Source organism: Nansenia antarctica (assembly GCF_963989245.1).
Source record: "Nansenia antarctica genome assembly, chromosome: 2".
In the NCBI taxonomy this organism is placed as follows: domain Eukaryota; kingdom Metazoa; phylum Chordata; class Actinopteri; order Argentiniformes; family Microstomatidae; genus Nansenia; species Nansenia antarctica.
This window is the reverse complement of record NC_137675.1, coordinates 20199864-20218481: the sequence shown is the minus strand read 5'-3', so window position 1 is coordinate 20218481 and position 18618 is coordinate 20199864. Positions and strand designations below refer to the sequence as shown.

At 44.7% G+C, this 18618-nt stretch overlaps 1 protein-coding gene across 1 annotated transcript; it reads left to right on the top strand.

The window, feature by feature from the left end:
• Positions 1–6036: 6036 nt before the first annotated feature.
• On the top strand, positions 6037–9281 carry LOC308149929 (radial spoke head protein 6 homolog A-like; the record flags this gene model as incomplete). Its single annotated transcript, XM_080522807.1, has 6 exons — positions 6037–6327; positions 6774–7070; positions 7238–7687; positions 8076–8220; positions 8949–9057; positions 9182–9281. The coding sequence occupies 6 exons, from the start codon at positions 6037–6039 to the stop codon at positions 9279–9281; spliced, it is 1392 nt and encodes a 463-aa protein (XP_080378933.1).
• Positions 9282–18618: the final 9337 nt, after the last annotated feature.

The window sequence follows — 18618 nt, the reverse complement described above, 5'->3', positions numbered from 1 at the left end:
GAATACCAGTCAAAATGAACCCATCCAGGTTCTAGGAGAGAAATCACATACACACACAGACACACAGACACAGACAGACACACACACATATGGTTACAATTAGGCAAAATTGGGAGAAACCCTGGAATACTGGACCCCTGGAATAAATCTCACCATCAAAGCATGCTGGGATGTTGAGTTTTCCATCGATGCACTGCGTTGACACAGGATAGCCACACTCTCTGGCCTTGTCCTTGCAGTAGAAAGATATCATTTCTAAATGATTTATTTGTTTGGGTTCCAGGTCTTTAACCGAGACTTTCCTTCCAATGTAGAGAACCGTTCCTCTCTTAACGTCAATGGGACAACGGGCTGTAAACCAAAGAGGAAGACAATCTTGGAAAAGGGGTCCAAAACAGTTTTTGTTGTCTGTTGACGAGAAGTGACACCATCTGCGAAACGCCTGCCTAAATCTTTATATATTTTCATAAAATAGAATATTGCAGCAATGTTATCCATACAGGAGTATGGTCTGCTGTGTAGACCTTTAAGTAAGCATGACATTGATATTTTCGCAGACATAGTTGAGATACCAGTTTATATAAAATGTATCAGAAATGTCTCTAAAATAATAAAGCAGCCAGGCAAAGAAATACTCTACATGGCTTTGAAACCAATGATATTTTTTACATTATTCTATGTTAAAAAACGTTCTTGACACCAAGTACAGTAGAACCCTCACTGTGGCACTGAACAGGGTTCTGCTACAGGGACCAGACTGTGAACTTCGGCATCTCCAACTGGTACCACAGCTGCACGGCAGCGGAGAGAAACGATCTACAGAGAGTCGTGAGAACAGCACAGGGGATCACCGGCGCCACCCTCCCCTCTCTGGAGGAGCTGTACAAAACACGCTGTCTCAGGAGGGCATCCAAGATCTCCAAGGACCCGACCCACCCTGGGCACGAACACTTTGTCAAGCTGCCCTCGAACAGGAGGTACAGGACCCCGGCCGCTAGGACAAACAGACTGAAGGACAGCTTCTACCACAGGGCCGTCAAGGCCCTGAACACAGAAAAGGCCTAAGTTCTGGGCCCAGGACAAGTCCGGACGGATTGTATGGCAGCTAGTGCTGAGGCACAAACATGTACATTTTCAAGCCTGCAAACTGTGACACTTTAAAAAAATGTGAAAAAATACTTTCTTGTGAAATATGACAACCCTATTTGACTATCTGTGCAGTATAGTACAGTGGATTGTGTACATAGCCTCTATTGATGTAAACCAGCTCCTTATCTTCTTGTGATTTTATGCATCTATGCTTTTTCCAAAATGTGTTTCTTTTTCCTTTCTTAAACACCAGGGGAGCCTCCCCTCCTAAATTTCGTTGTTTGGTACCTGTACTGTAACAATGACAAATAAAGTCTATCTATCTAACTGACCGGTAGATCAGAACTAGCTCAGCTATCCAAATAAGTTCAATTAAACAATAAAACAATTCTTATGCACTACCTCTTAACAAGTGTTACTCAGGATCCATGATCTTACCCTTGCAGACTGGCTTCAGTGACCATTCCCCGGTCTCCTGACACTCAGTCTCGACAGGCCCAACCAGAGAAAAGTTTGGGTTGCAGCTGTATCTGACTTTCTCCTTGTAGCTGTGCTTTCTGTTTGCCCTGGTGGTCATGTAACCGTTCCATATGCCCCTCGGAGGAGGGCAGGTCACAACTGTAGAGGCAGAGGTATTTTAGTGTATTTCAAGTAAGTGTAGAAACACACAAACATATTGTAATCATATTAATTACTCCTGCAATCTATTTTCAGTACACTTAAGTATACTTTTTCTTGGGTACGCTAGTTGCAGTACTTCCAGTACTAGAAATATTACTTTGAATATAGCCACTTTTTGGCCCACGGAAATTAGAGCCCTTAAGGAGTGCAATGACTTTGTATTCTTTGATAGATAAAAGGCATGACTAATTATTTACACTTACTTTTACATTCAGGTGCTTCAGTCCAGTTGCCGTGAGCGGTGCATGACCCTCTCACATTGCCAAACAGGACGAACGGTGGCAGACAGTCGTACGTCTCATCAAAGCCATACTCGAAGATTTCATCTTTCAACGTATTGTCGTAGACCATTGTTCCATATTTGGGGATGGGAGCTGGACCACAGGTAACCGCTGGTAGAAGAGAGAGAATTTACAACTAAGACAGATTGGCAGAGCATATGGACTTTTGTCAATAGAACCACATTATGAAAGTCTGACTAAATCATATCGCATACATACACATGTAGGTCTACTGTGCTCATAGGAATGTCCAAAAGTAGCCTATGTATCCATAGTCTAAATCTTGTATAAGCAATATCCATGTATATATGAATAATATTCATAGGTTATGTGGATGTAGTACCTACGTTTGCATTCAGGTGTCGGTTCACTCCAGGTCCCATCGGCTAGGCACTCACTGCTATTGGCCCCATGCAGAATATACCTGTGGACCACCACACTCAGCTGTTACAGGTTATTACTGGTCCGTGCCAATATCGTGTCATATATGAGACGGCTTCATACACATGCAGCCCTCTGTCATGCAGCTATATTTCCATCCAACCATCCATTGTACATACAGCATCCAATCATCACAGCTTCTTCAACTGAGTAAAACATGGGATAGAATTTCAAAACACAGACAACGTTAGGCTGTCCAATTATGTGACTTGATCATACCCTTCTTCGCAGGTGTAGTTGACTATACTCTGGTACACATAGTCTATTTTCTCCATATTTAGATTAGGTGGTATTTGTAGGATGGGGCACACCCTTGCTGTAAGAGGAAGAGGTATGGGTCAGTAGCATCATCACTCAGAAGACACTCCCGTATTCATAGGACCACATTGTAAATACGTGTCGTATAATGCTTTCCTTTATAAAGCTCTGTCATGTTTTAACTGAATCACTTTTTATTGACAAATGCTGATAATATGTTGTTGTGTAACATGAACTCTACCTCCTGAGCCACAGCCGCCCCATGGACTAAGCTAGACAACAATGTTGTGTGAAAAGCTGTAGATAGTCAGGAAGCTCATCAAAGATAACCTTTAGGGACAAAGTAGTGACTTGGATGGATCAATAATTTCTGTGATTGTCTTGTCTAGAGATGCAGAAACATAACAGGCTGTGAGGAGAGCTACATCATTTTACCACCTCTCCCAAAATGTAAACCAAATATAAGATGCCTCTGTATCTACAGAAACACTCTTCAAAGCTGTGATCATTTGACATTTCTTTGGATTATAGACTGATATTGTGTAAATCAAGGACACTGTAAAATTAACCAATGGCTGAGGTAATCTAAATATGAAATAAATAAAGTAGCCCCCTTGATTTGTGTTGTTGTTGATTAAACGACATCAGATCATCTATATTGAACTAACCAGTTTAAAACTGTTGGTTTTGATATTGTTACTGTGACAGAAAACAACATATAATAGACATTAACTAGGCCTATAATATGCTACTATCCATCATGTTCAGAAGGGCTAGGCTAGGCTAGGCTAGCTATCCTGTCTATCATCCTGGCTGGTACGATTCTAAAGGTTTCTGAGGGTAGTGTTTCATGGGGTCTGGGCCAGGACCCTTATTGCTTGACAATGACAATACGCCAGCAAGTGATATATGACTAGCCTTACATAAATATACATATACTGATTGAAGGGTTGAATAAATAAGGAATGTAGAATGATACAGACAGGAGAAAGGAATCAAAAGGAATAAGTTATTCAGGAATGTACACTTAAACATTGAAGAGATCTTGGATTTTAAAGGGAGATGATTTTGTCGTGGAGAGAGAGAGAGAGGTAATAGACACAGGGAACACAGATGGCAACCATTATTGTCACAAACATATTTCCTGTTAAAATGCTAAACGAAACACTGTCCCTCATTCCTTATCACTGTTTTCCACTCTCACACCATGCTTCTTCTTCACCACCCAGGTTGAGCCACCCATTGCAACCCCTGTAGTAGAACCAGAACCTCTTCCAGTACCAGTGAAAGGCCCAGAACCACCGGCCCAGCAATGTCTGCCAGTGATGAAAGAAGAAGTAGTAAAAGAGGAGGAGGCGGAGGCCATGGAGGAAGGACAGGCAGAGCCCGCTAGTCAGGAGGGAACAGGAGAGACGGTTTCACAGGTAAATCAACTCTACTTTTATTGGTGTTCCTGTGGTTGTTGTCATGCAGAATTTCTCAAAAGGGTGAAGTATTGAATAGATGAAACAAAATCACTTGTGTTTCTAGCAGGTGGAATTGCCAGATGTCAACGTAAACTCCACATCACTTCCTACTAACGCAACAGAGGAACCAATGGAGGAGTTACCTACCGAACCTTCAGATGTCAACGACCAATTAAAAGATGTCACAGAAGCCAGCAGCACAGAAGCCCAGGCCGGCCCGGGAGAGGCAGAGTGACGCCTCACCAGAGGACATGTAGAGTAGCTGTGCAATGCAGCAATGCAGCTAGTTAATTGGGGTCAGGGTGAACAGGTGCAAGTCTAGCCCTCTTAAAAACACACCTCCAGAAAATAGACTTGCCTGTTCTTTTTCATCCAGAAATGCTTTGTCCTTGTTTGGTCATTAGTTTGGTCCTTAGTTTTTGATTTGTTAATATTGCAAAAATACAATGTAGACTTGTATTTGGGGGAGGGGGGGGGGGGGGGGGGGCGGTTACATTAGGGCTAATGCAACTAGTTTTTGTTTCAAAATCGTCATTGACAAAAAAAAAAAAACTGTCATGAGTACAGAATAAAATGTTTGTACCTGTTTCTGTCTCTTTTGGTTTTTCAAGTGCACTTTAAAAACGTGTGAAGATTAATATAAATAATTCTGTGACCTATATAGTGTACTGTGTAGCCTACTGTAGTAGCTGGATTCAATAATGATAATTCTTTCATTAATTGGACAATGAAAAATGTACAAGCTTGTGTGATTTTCCAAGTGGGTCAGAATGCACCATTTATTATCCCCGAGTTTTCCACTTCAAATAACAGTTGGAGGGCTCAACAGAGCCGTTCAAATGGATATAATTTTTTTAGCTTGTCCTTTTGAAGTGTACTGGTAGGGGGATTCAATCATAGTTCGTAAATTCGCTCTGGAATCTGATCAGCACTCATGGAATGCCTCTGTCCAATCAAATGACTTGGTCCCTTTATGACGTTGAACCCAGTGTGCGCTCCGGCGCTCTCAGAGCAAATTTACGAACGCAGCCATTGACTGGACGGCGGTTTGATGCAGTAACACCAGCATAGCAACGGTTTTGTTTACCATAGCAACATGCTTCGTTATTTCTCTGGAAAGGAACTTGGTTACCGATAGCTAGTTTTACAAGCTAACGATTGAGATATATGTCATTTTTGGCTAAAGTTTTGGCCATTGATGGTGTGCTAAATGTTATATGAACATTGAAGTAGAAGGTTTTATGACATAAACAGTTGTAGTTGTCCAGAGCTCAGAGAGATGGAGGGTCAGGAGGCAGCGAGCCAGCGGGACCAGGCTTTTATGATGAAGAATAGACAAGAGTGAGACAGATGTTGCCAAGAAAATGAATGTTTGAAAACATATTGGTATTTGTATCAGCAAATTGTCAAGGCTTCAAGGCTTATACCCTCAACCTGTAAGGATTTGATCCTGGTTTTAACCTCAAATGGGATATGTTCCTACTTTGAGTATAAGAGAAGAGAAGTTGGTATAGTGAAGGGTAGCGTATGATATAAGTTTATATACAGTATATATACGTTTTACAGTTTATAACACTGACTTGGTCCTCCAAAGCACTTTCATGATGACTAATTACGGTTGATGTCGACCATGAATATTAATGTTATATTACTCTTTTACAATTAAGCTCAGAAAGCAAGTGCCCACAGTGATGACATGGTCCATTCCCTTCCCTTAGCAGTGTTCATAGTAGCTGAGACTAGTGTGGTAAAACCATGACAGTATCACTGACACATCACTGTATCCTCAAACCCTTCCTAGTTATGACCACCTCGCACGGATGCTGACCAAGGTGATGGACGAGGTAGAGGACCTGAGTCGGGAGGTGCTGCAGGACCAGCAGAACACCCTGAGAGACCTGCAGAACACCCTGAGAGACCTGCCCATCACCCCCGCTGCACAACTGGCAGAGCAGCAGCGGCTGCTGACCGAGGTGGTGGACGTGATAGAGGACCTGAGTCGGGAGGTCTTGCTGCAGGACCAGCAGAAAACCCTGAGAGACCTGCCTATCACCCCCGCTGCACAACTCCTGGCAGGAGGTGGTGATGAAGGCGACCAAGAGGAGGAAGTGGTAGGACGAGATAATAATAATAACTTTTATTTGTATAGCACTTTTCCTGCAAACGTTGACGAGATAAGTCCTTTCACATTCATGGTAAATGGACTGCACTTATATAGCACCTTTTTCGCTGCTCCAAAGCGCTTTACAGCGGCCTTTCATTCACCCATTCACACACACTTTCACACACCAATGGCGGCAAGCTACCATGCAAGGCGCCGGCCCGCTCACTGGGAGCAATTTTGGGGTTCAGTGTCTTGCCCAAGGACACTTCGACATGTGGCCAGCCGGGGCTCGAACCGCCGATCTGCCAACCTTGTGATCATTAGACGGCGACTCAATAATGTCGTGTGAAAAGCTGTAGATAGTCAGGAAGCTCATCTGAGATAACCTTTAGGGACAAAGTAGTGACTTGGATGGATCAATCATTTCTGTGATTGTCTCTTGTCTCCCATTAGATTGAAACGCCCCTCCCTAACGTAGATGAGCTTGGCTTTTTCCTGGAGCAGGCTGGGGTGGGCCTGGGCAAAGAGGAGATGCAGAGGGTCTTTCTGGCGCTCAAACATCTGGTGGACTCCCAACCCCTGCAGCGTTGCCGGCTCTGGGGCGAGATCCTGGGGACGGAGGGCAACTATCTGGTCGCTGAGGGGGAGTACAGGGAGGGGGAGGAGGAGGAGGAGGAGGGGGGGGAGGAAACAGCAGAAGACGAGGAAAGAGAAGCGGAGAAGCGGGATGACGAGGAGGAGGCGGAGGTGGTGAGTTACAAACACATCTGGATTATGTTCCAATGGAAACGGTGATTATTAAATGTTACTGATTTGATCATTTATTTTTAGTAATATTCAGAATAACTGAGACTTATGCGAAACGCTTACTTTTTATATTCTATGAAACGGTGATCTGTTCTGTTTCGTCTTTTTAGATTGACCCTCTCCCACGGTCTACGTACAAGCCTCCCCCCGTAGTGCCGAAGGAGGACAACCGCACAGGTGTGAACAAGTTCACCTACTTCGTGTGCAGTGAGCTGGGCCTGCCCTGGGTGAGGCTGCCTGCCGTCACTCCTGCACAGATCACAGCCGCACGCCAGATCCGCAAGTTCTTCACAGGGAGTCTGGACGCACCCATCATCAGCTACCCCCCCTTCCCGGGCAATGAGGCCAACTATTTGCGAGCCCAGATTGCTCGCATCTCTGCCGGCACGCAAGTCAGTCCCCTAGGATACTACCAGTTTGGGGAGGAGGAAGGTGAAGAGGAAGAGGAGGGAGCTAAAGACAGCATTGAGGAGAACCCGGACTTCGAGGGCATTCCTCTCCTGGAGATGGCAGACTCTCTCTCCACCTGGGTGCATCATGTCAAGCACATCCTGCAGCAGGTACGTTACCACAGTTACCACACCCTGGCTGCTCACATCAGGACTTCTGGAAGGAATACAGTATCTCGGATTTGAGGTGTGTGTCTGTCTCTGTGTGTGTGTGTGTGTGTGTGTGCGTGTGTTATTTTCCCATCGTAAGGAATACACTATCTCGGATTTGAGGTGTGTGTGTCTCTGTGTGTGTGTGTGTGTGTGTGTGTGTGTGTGTGTGTGTGAGTGTGAGTGTGTGTGTGTGTGTGTGTGTGTCTGTGTCTGTGTCTGTGTCTGTGTCTGTGTCTGTGTCTGTGTCTGTGTCTGTGTCTGTGTCTGTGTCTCTGTCTGTCTGTGTGTGTGTGTGTGTGTGTGTGTGTGTGTGTGTTATTGTGTGATAACAGCATGGCTCTTCCAGGGTCGCTGTGTCTGGGTGAACCTGGCGGAGAAGCCTGAGGATGACTTTGACGAGGGAGCAGAGGAGGAGGAGAAGGAGGAGGAGCCTGACGAACCTGAGCCAGAGGTGGGCCCGCCCCTCCTCACCTCCCTGGCCGAGGACGCAGGTCAGCCTCAGTCTGGGTTCAGCAACAACCAGCATGTCTCACTCTAACAACCAGCATGTCTCACTCTAACAACCAGCATGTTTCACTCTAACAACCAGCATGTTTCACTCTAACAACCAGCATGTCTCACTCTAACAACCAGCATGTCTCACTCTAACAACCAGCATGTCTCACTCTAACAACCAGCATGTCTCACTCTAACAACCAGCATGTTTCACTCTAACAACCAGCATGTCTCACTCTAACAGCCAGCATGTTTCACTATAACAACCAGCATGTCTCACTCTAACAGCCAGCATGTCTCACTCTAACAACCAGCATGTCTCACTCTAACAACCAGCATGTCTCACTCTAACAACCAGCATGTTTCACTCTAACAACCAGCATGTCTCACTCTAACAACCAGCATGTCTCACTCTAACAACCAGCATGTTTCACTCTAACAACCAGCATGTCTCACTCTAACAACCAGCATGTCTCACTCTAACAACCAGCATGTCTCACTCTAACAACCAGCATGTCTCACTCTAACAACCAGCATGTTTCACTCTGCTGCTGGTGGATCTGACACACTTTACTGAGACAGCAGGGAGGGGAGAGGGCCACAGATAAGGGAGGAGAGTAACCGGGTGGATTTGACCCTAGAGAGAATGCCAAAGCTCCAAACTCTGGCTCCTTCCTGTGTGTCAAACTCACTTGGTCTTCCTGCTGCTCTGTCTGCGTTGCAGAGATCTCTGGCACCCCTCCCTGGAGCTCCAAGATCCTGATCTCTCAGTGTACCATCGTTGTGCTGCACTCCAACCTCTGGCCAGGGGCGTGCGCTTACACCACTGGGAAGTAAGACGCCTTCATATCTTGATTTCCAGAATTGTACACTAGATATAACAATGTGACTTTTATTATCGTTGTCTAGGTTTAGATGGGCAATATTGCAGTTGTTAACTGTTATTTCGTCCTGTAGGAAGTTTGAGAACATCTACATTGGCAGGGGCATGAAGTTTGCCCAGGAGGAGACGGAGGGCCTGGACGGAGACGAAGAGGAGGAGGACGACGAGGATTGAGGAGGAAGATTTGTGGAAGGGTTAAAAAAAAAGTTCAGTTCAAATAATAGAAGATATTTGCTATGTTCACTACAGCCTTAATTTGTCAAGAAATACACAAATAAAACTAGTCACAATGACCTCTCTCTCCCCTTTTATTCAATGCATGAACATTATTGCCCTCCTCAAACAAAAAAACCTTTACGGTCAAGTTTGTTGTAAAGTAACTTTCAACAATCATTCTCCGTCATAGGCGTTGCAGACAGTCGTATCTTAACATACTGAAGGGGCATTGAGCTGGCAGTCCACTGCCAGTAATGAATGAATGAATGAATGGTCTTTATTGTCATTGATATAGTACAGGTACCAAACAACGAAATTTGGGAGGGGGGGCTCCCCTGGTGCTAGGAAAGAAAAAAAAAGAAAAAAAAACAAGAAGGGAAAGGAGCTGGTTTACATAAATAAAGGCTATGTACACTATCCACTATACTATACTGTACAAATAAAACACTGTACTGTACTCTATACTATGCTATACCTATTCTAACATTTCCTATCTCTGAACCTTATGTACCCTAGGGTTGTCATATTGCACATAGTGTTATTGCACATTCATTTAAAGTGTCGCAGTTTGCAGTCTCTCAGTGTGCCTGGAATGCCAGAATGAGTGCAGTTGTTTTATGCTGGTGACTTGTCTCTGGTTGCTACAGTACCCATCCCATTACTGAGAGCCTTGAGTGGAAAAATGACAGGTATAAATATTTCTGTAACCGAAAATAACAGCAAAAACACGAGGAAAGGTCACACTTTAATTATTTTTTATTAAAGGCATTAGTAGGTTCCTGCGACAAATAATTGATACATAACATACCAAGAATCTGAATGTTTTACTATATGTTAACCAAACAGGTGAATCAATCCACCTGGCTTTAGTCCTACCACTAGGAGGACAACAACAGAATCATCTATAGATCATCTATGATCGGCCCAGAAGATCATCGGCGCCCCCCTCCCCTCTCTGGAAGAGCTGTACAACACACGCTACCTCAGGAAGGCCTCCAAGATCTCCAGGGACCCATCCCACCCTGGGAACGAACACTTTGTTCGGCTGCGCTCAGGCAGGCGGTTCAGGACCATGTTCGCACGGACAAATAGACTGAAGCTCAGCTTCTACCCTAGGGCCATTCAGGCCCTGAACACAGCAAATTCCTAGGTTCTAGGCCCTGGACGGGGGCCCCGAGGAGAGGCCCAAGGAGCCCGGCGCACGGCAGGCAAGCAGGGGCGAAAAACCTGTACACAGCGCCTCCAGGAAAAGTGCCACTAGACCGTAGGGGTCTAGCCGGTGTGTATCTTATAAGTGATGTCAGAGACCAGGAACAGTATAAAAGGCTCTTTACAAACAGCAGGGTCCGATGGGATAGGATAGTACGATAAACTCTTGACCGGGGCTCCGCCCAGGGTTGACTCCAGACTGTACCCCGTCGCCTAAGGGGAGGTCCGGCGCATCCTCACGACCCAGCGTGGCTCCAATCACTTAGCTGAGGACAGGAAAGAGTGACTCAGCAGGTTGCACGAGTGACAGGCAACCACACAGTCCACAGTCCATCAACTGGCTCTCAGCTATGCTAGACAGTAGGGTTAGCCCTCAACCTCCAAAGTAAGCAAACAAAAAGTCACTTAACTTTGGGAAGGGCGCTGGCTGCACCCTCCCAAGTTTCCCAACAGGCCTCTGGAATCACAACCCCCAGTGGTCAGACACGGACAGCTCCGTTGGTGGCCAGTCGTCCCTCTGCTCGGGACCACAGCTCGGCGCCTGCACTGCAAAAAGTCAGCTCTCAAAAACAAGAAAAAAAGCAATAAAAATAGGGGAAATATTACTTAGAATAAGCAAAATTATCTGCCAACAGAACAGGAAAATTTCACTTGCCAAGATTGTCTTAAAACAAGTAAGAGATATCTTAAAACTGGTGCAGCCAGACAGAAAACAAGCTTATATTGCCTTGATTTAAGATATTTAACTTACTTAGATTTACTTTTTGCATTGTGGCGTGTATCAGGTGTTCTCTCGTTCCAACGTCGCAGGTCCCTCTGGTACTCGGCAGGTTTTCGTCTGGTGGTCGTCTAGTTGTCGCTCTCTGTCTTGTTGTCGCTCTCTGTCTTGTTGTCGCTCTCTGTCTTGTTGTCGCTCTCTGTCTTGTTGTCACTCTCTGTCTCGTTGTCGCTCTCTGTCTCGTTGTACTCCCTCGTCGTAACCCTCGTTCCCAAACCACTCTCCCCTCCTACTGTTTGCTGGTGCCTTAAATAGAGCGCAAAGGGGAACAGTGTCACTCCCAGTCCCCAATCACTGCTAACCAGCAGCGTGTGTATAGTTGAGGAGTAGGAACAACAGAAATGGTGCCCTTCTACCACCAGGAGGGAAACAGAACACAAATAAAAAGGTTCTGTGTGAAGAGACAAACAATGACAGGTTATTTTCTTTGTTACCCCGTGACATCATTGCTGTTTGCACTTTATCGCAAGTGCTCTTTCAACATTGTCTCTATGGTCTTTCAGCTTCCTTTTCTGTTCTTTGCTCAAAATTTTGACCATATCATGGTCAGACAGCTGCATCTCACTGTTGAGACAAAATGTTATAAAGAAGTGATTAATAAATAATTTAAGAAACTCACATTCATCAGTGGTTGCAAACTGTCATGGAAATTGTATTAGCACTCTCCTCATGTTTCCAGCTTACCTCAAGTCATACTGTGGTCCACATGTATACATTTCCATGGCTTTCTCATTGGAAACACAGTTTACAGCTGCAATGGCGTGGACTGTTGCCTGTGTCATGAAGTGATTAAAGCCACACGTTTACCAGTTATAGTAAAATGTAGACATCTAAGAAGGTTGTGCCATGTTGCAGGTGACAACTAAGCAAGACCTGATATGAGCAAATGGCATTATAAGATCCTACTGGATATTGACCATGAGTTAAAGTGTGACATGTTATAATATGAAATATGTAGTCTATAAATAAATAAAAAGTGTCAGTGAATTGTCACCTCTGGCAGAAGCACATCAATGACGAATGCCGACGGATCAGCCAATGTTGTCTGTGTTTTTTTTTACCACTCCTGAGAGGAAGTTAACTAGTCTGTCCATTTGGTCATCATCGTCAAAGAAGATGACGCCTGTGGCCTTATTTTTTGCCCAAAGAGACTTGACTTGTCCTGCCATGATTGTCTGCAAATATATAGTTTGTTGGGAGGATGCTCTATGTAAATGTACAATCACTACACAAATATAAAACATTTCACTTTCATTATTTATATTATGCTTAAATGTGTCACTTTACTTAGACATTTCAGTTGCAAACTCACTTCAAGATGTTGCAGTAAGCCTTTGTCCTGAGTGATGAAATCCACTAACAAGTCATTGGTCACTCTTCGTTGGTGTTGGGCTTGTTGAGCCCTTTCCTAAAATGTAATAATACAGTGCTTAACCATGTTACAATGAAAAGGTGCAGTTAAGTACTGAATGAGTCACTTTCTTTCCTTGATCATTTGCACTTCCTTACTTACCTCAAGTGTCTTGATAGAAAGTGTGGTTTCACTATCCAGGCTTCTGACATCTTTGTCCATGGTAACATCACTTTCCTAAATGGATACACACATAAGCATGACTATGTGTACAGCTGTGAATGGTGGATAGTATGTTTGTATGCAATAAACTTAATTCACACTAACCAATTCTTTAGGAGGAAAGCTGTAAGGCGTCTTGAAGTACGCGTGGTCCTCGTCAGTGTCCTGTGGCATCTGTACAGAGTCCACCATTATTGCCAGTATGTTTTACATGAAAGGGTTAACTACTTCAAAAAGAGATCCAGGCTGGATTCAGAAGGACACGGTACCACTAAACATATTGCATGTGCCATAAAGTTGCATGGAGTATGTGTTTTAGGAGCAGTAGCCCATTCAGAAACAGGCACACGGTGATAGATACTTAGTGAGAGATGCACTGACCATGGTGTTGCTTGCATGCCTCCTTTTAAAGGGTACAATAGTTACCAATGTCAACTATGTCTATTCTCAATTATTTCAGTAATCATTGTGCCAAATTGGGACCAGTAACATTAACTTGTGTGTGAGTACGTTATACAGTATGTGTGTGCAAGCATGTTTTTGATATTGTCAATCGTCTCACTTTTACGAGGTGAGCTGGTAAGACAAAACCCAAGACTAAGTGTATCTTCACTTGCCTTGCCTATAATTGACGAGACTAGACAAAGATTCAAGTGTTTAGAGAACATTTATAACACTAGTGTGTTTTCGCAGTGCAAACACAGACACATGTCTGTACATGGTAGGTTGTTAGATTTGCATGTGCATCTCCCTTTCACACATTTAGTTTTTTTGCAGGAGCAGTATACAAGCTCTAAAACTGCGACTGGGGCTGGGGGAAGTGACATCCAGTCAATCCCAAAGAAATCTCCCTCTATCTTCCAGCCATGGCTCATTGGCGGAGGGATGTCTGGCTGGCTCTTAAGGGACCTCCTGTATGGCTGCCTGGTAGTTTGCCCGCTGACTATGTTTGTGCAAGGCATCCTTATTTAGTGGTAGACTTCGGTCATTGCACTTCCCACTCTTAAACATTTGACACCTAGCTAAATGTACATCCCTACAGCCTTTGTGGTCGTAGAGGTCGCATGTAAATGCCTCAATTTCCTCATACAGCTCTGTTTGCAGTTGAAAAGCTGTTCCCAACTTTTGGAAAGTAGCACAATGCTCTTTGTTGGACAGGAGTGTTTTTACGGCCTTCACCTTTTCATTGCCGTGCAGTGCACTCACTGTATCACAGCCGGTGAAACAGTGAAATCCAATGAGCGCATCAGAGACTTCATCACCAAGATGGCTGTGTATTCTCTGTACGTGTATGGTGTTTGTTTGTCCCTTTCCCTGTGTGGAAGTACAGGTTTGCTCCTATTTCCTTACAGAAAGCGATAGCCAGTACAAACACACGTGTCAGGACTGCTGATCACAACATGTGAGCTATACTGTGAGGCATGTTCACAGTGAAGCAACAGCAGGGTGTCTGCCTCCTCCTGTATTGAGAACAGTGTGAGCAGTGGTAAAACCTCAAGTTCTGTGCCACTGCTGTTGACTCTGATCACATGGCACTCAGACCCATGTCCAACAATCAAAGTGATGTCTTGAATTTGGTCTTTCCTGGACTTGGACCATGTCTCAAAAAGAAACTGTTGTAGGTTTTCTTTGTTTTGGCCACAAGCCAAGAACTTGGACCAAAGTCTTCTGGTCAGCTGAATATATTGTTGTCAACTGTTGGGAATTTGTATTAAAATAACTAGAAGTGATGAATCATGTACTATGTGCTAATTTAAATAATATGTGACTGAGGTCAGTTGAGAACAATTAGAAGGTCACGCGAAGCCAAAAGAGAGGTTCTGTTTTTGAGCGACAAGAAGAAGACAAGCTCCTGACTAACAGAAAGTTTTATGATTCAAACCGCCTGTAAATTACTTATTTTTACCTATTGCTAACTGTGACGATTGGATACTCCTACCACTAGGTGTCAGTAGAGGTCCTTGTTATAGGACAGGACCGGAGATGATGTAGTGGTAGCGACAGAATAGGAACTAGCTAGATGCAGTTGATGTAAACGGAGCACGTTAATAAAAGTTATAAAAAGATCCTGTTTCTCATTGAACGACACGAACAACACATGGTACCAGGAGTAAAACAGTGCAAGATACAACTGTGAAATGCGACATGGATTCAGTAAAGCCACCGACGAGTCTGCAACTGACGGGGAATGTCGACAGCAATTGGCGCACTTTTAAACAACAGTTTCTACTCTACATTACAGCGTTGGGATTGGAAACGAAGCCGGACACCAGGAAAGTAGCACTCTTACTAACAATAGCAGGCCCACAAACCATAGAAGTGTATAACACGTTCGTGTTTGAGGAAAGAGATGATAACGAGAAGCTGGATAAAGTGCTCGAGAAATTTGATGCCCATTGCTCTCCCAAAAAGAACGAGACGTACGAGAGATATGTGTTCCGTTCTAGAATCCAGCAGCAGGGCGAGCCTTTCGATAGTTTTCTGACTGACCTAAAGCTAAAAGCACAGTCATGTAACTTTGCTACACTAAAGGACTCCATGATCAGGGACCAGATCGTAGTTGGTGTGGAGGATAAAAAGGTCAGGGAAAGGTTGCTGAGGGAAGCTGAGTTGACATTAGAGGGGGCAATCAAGATCTGTCATGCGAGTGAGCTGTCCCGGATTCACGTGAGGACGTTCGGCGAGATGGCAGCGGGCTCCATGAAAGTGAGTGATGATGTGACAGTTGGCGCGGTCTTCTACAAAGGAAAACAACGCGCACAAACGCAACGGACAGACGGTGAGACGTTCAACTGCAAACGCTGTGGCTCGCAGCACAAGCCAAGGGAGTGTCCAGCTTTTGGTAAGCAATGCTCTCATTGTAAAGGAAATAACCACTTTGCCAAACAGTGCTTCTCTAAAGGGAAAGAGAAAAGGATGGGAAAACCTGTAAATATAGTGGGGGAAGACACTGAAACTGACAGTGACAGTGACCCATATTTTGTTGGCATGGTGGGCTGTGAAGTAGAGCCACAGAAGCAGATAAATGCTGTCAAGCAAGATAAATGGATAGCACCACTGCAAATAAATGGGACTATAGTCACTCTGAAACTAGACACTGGTGCAAAAGCAAATCTAATCAGCATGTCTGACATCAAAGCAATGAAAGAAAAGCCAAAAATTCAAAGAAAAATGCTTGAGCTTAAGGACTATAATGGACAGAGAATTGACTGTTTAGGCACATGCAAGCTGAAAGTAACAGTGAAAAGGAAAGTGCACCACTTACTCTTCTCTGTGGTAGCTGAAGGACTAGACTCACTGATAGGTGATAAAGCATGCGAAGATTTAGAGCTGGTGAAAAGAGTGTACTGCATCAACACAACTGTGAGCACATCTAGTGACTCTGTTGAATCCATAGTGCAGAGCTATTCAGATGTGTTCAAGGGCTTTGGTGAACTGCCATTCACCTATAAAATCCAGCTCAAAGAAAATGCACAGCCAGTTGTGCATGCTGCACGAAGGGTCCCAGCACCATTGAGAGACCGTCTAAGGGAGGAACTAAACAGGATGACAACACTGGGTGTAATAAGGAAGATTGAAGAACCAACAGACTGGGTCAATTCAATGGTGTGTGTGAAAAAGAAAAACGGTGACCTAAGAATATGCATGGACCCAAAAGATCTAAACGAGAACATCAGGCGTGAACACTACCAGATACCCAAGCGTGAGGAAATCACCTGTGAAATGGCGGGTGCAAGATACTTCACAAAGCTTGATGCATCACAAGGGTTCTGGCAACTCAAATTAGAAGAGAGCAGCACCAAATATTGCACCTTCAACACTCCTTTTGGTCGATACTGCTTCCTCAGACTTCCATTTGGAATAATCTCTGCGTCTGAAATATTTCATAGAGCAGTGGAACACATCATCGAGGGGCTGGATGGAGTTCGAGCCTATGTGGACGACATCATTGTCTGGGGCTCCACAATCCAAGAACACAATGAGAGGCTGACAAAGGTGCTGGAGAGCATACGGAAGAATGGACTGAAGCTCAACAGGAGCAAATGCCAGTTTGGAGCTCAGGAAATAGTCTTCCTTGGAGACAAGCTCTCAGCACAAGGTGTCCAACCCGACCAGGAGAAAATCAACGCCATACTCGACATGCCGAGGCCCACAGACAAAACAGGGGTGCTACGCATCATGGGGATGGTCAACTTCATAGGTAAATTTATCCCCAACCTATCAGCGAAAACATCCTGCATCCGTGGGCTCCTGCACAATGAGAGTGAGTTCAAGTGGACCTCCAAACATGAGCATGAATGGCAAGTGCTCCAGAGAGCACTAACCACTGCACCTGTGCTAACATTCTTCGACCACACAAAGAGGATCAAAGTGTCCATAGATGCATCAAAAGATGGGATTGGTGCAGTACTCCTTCAGGCTGAGGGTGAACACTGGAAACCAGTAGCCTATGCATCTAGGTCTATGACAGAAACTGAGTGTCGTTACGCTCAAATAGAAAAGGAGTGTTTAGGGCTAGTGTTTGGGCTAGAGAGGTTCCACAGCTACGTATATGGCCTCCCCTGCTTCACTGTAGAGACAGACCATCGTCCATTAGTCGCTATAATCAAAAAGAATCTGAATGAGATGTCACCAAGAATACAGCGAATGATGATGAGATTGCAAAGATACGACTTTGGACTGATCTACACACCAGGAAAGCATCTCGTACTCGCTGACGCACTCTCGCGAGCACCAACAGGGAACAGTGTCAGTACAACTGAAGAGGATGTTCAGAGGCATGTGAACATGGTGTCTGCTGTGCTTCCTGTATCAGACTCCAAGTCCAGACAGATAGCTGAGGAAACAGCGAAAGACACAGAGCTGCAACAAGTCATCAACAACATGCAAAATGGATGGCCTCCAGGTTCCTGTCCACAGTTCTTCCATGTCAGAGGTGAGCTGAGTGTAGTCTATGGGCTGCTGTTGCTAAAACACGACAGAATCATCATCCCAAGAGCTCTGAGGCAGGACATGCTACGGAGGATCCATGAAGGTCATCTCGGTGTCGCAAAATGTAAAAGAAGGGCGAGAGATACTGTCTACTGGCCTGGAATCAACAAAGACATAGAGAGACTGATAAGCAGGTGTCAAACATGTCAGGAGCATAGGAACAAGCAAACCAAAGAGCCCATGATAGTAGCTGATGTGCCAGCAGCACCGTGGCACAAGGTAGGAATGGACTTGTTTCATCTCAAAGGAAGAGACTATGTAGTAGTCATTGACTATTATTCCAACTTCCCTGAAATGGCACTGCTAGCAAACATGTCATCAGCCTGTGTCATAACACACACAAAATCGATCTTTGCCAGACATGGCATACCACATACCGTTGTGTCTGATAACGGACCATGCTTCAGTAGCGGAGAGTGGAGAGAGTTTGCAGAACAGTACGACTTCAATCATGTGACCTCCAGTCCTCTCTATGCACAGTCTAATGGAAAGGCTGAGAAAGGAGTCCACATTCTCAAGCAATTCCTGAAGAAAGCTGCTGACAGTGACTCAGATCCATACCTTGCTCTACTCAGCTACAGAGCATCACCTCTTGAGTGTGGACTGTCACCTGCTGAGTTGCTCATGAAGAGAAAGCTTCGTACCACACTGCCGAGTTACTCACAGCAAAGAAGACGTCCAAAGCTGAAACAAAAGCTACAGCTACAGAAGATGAAGCAGAAGTCATTCTATGACAGAACAGC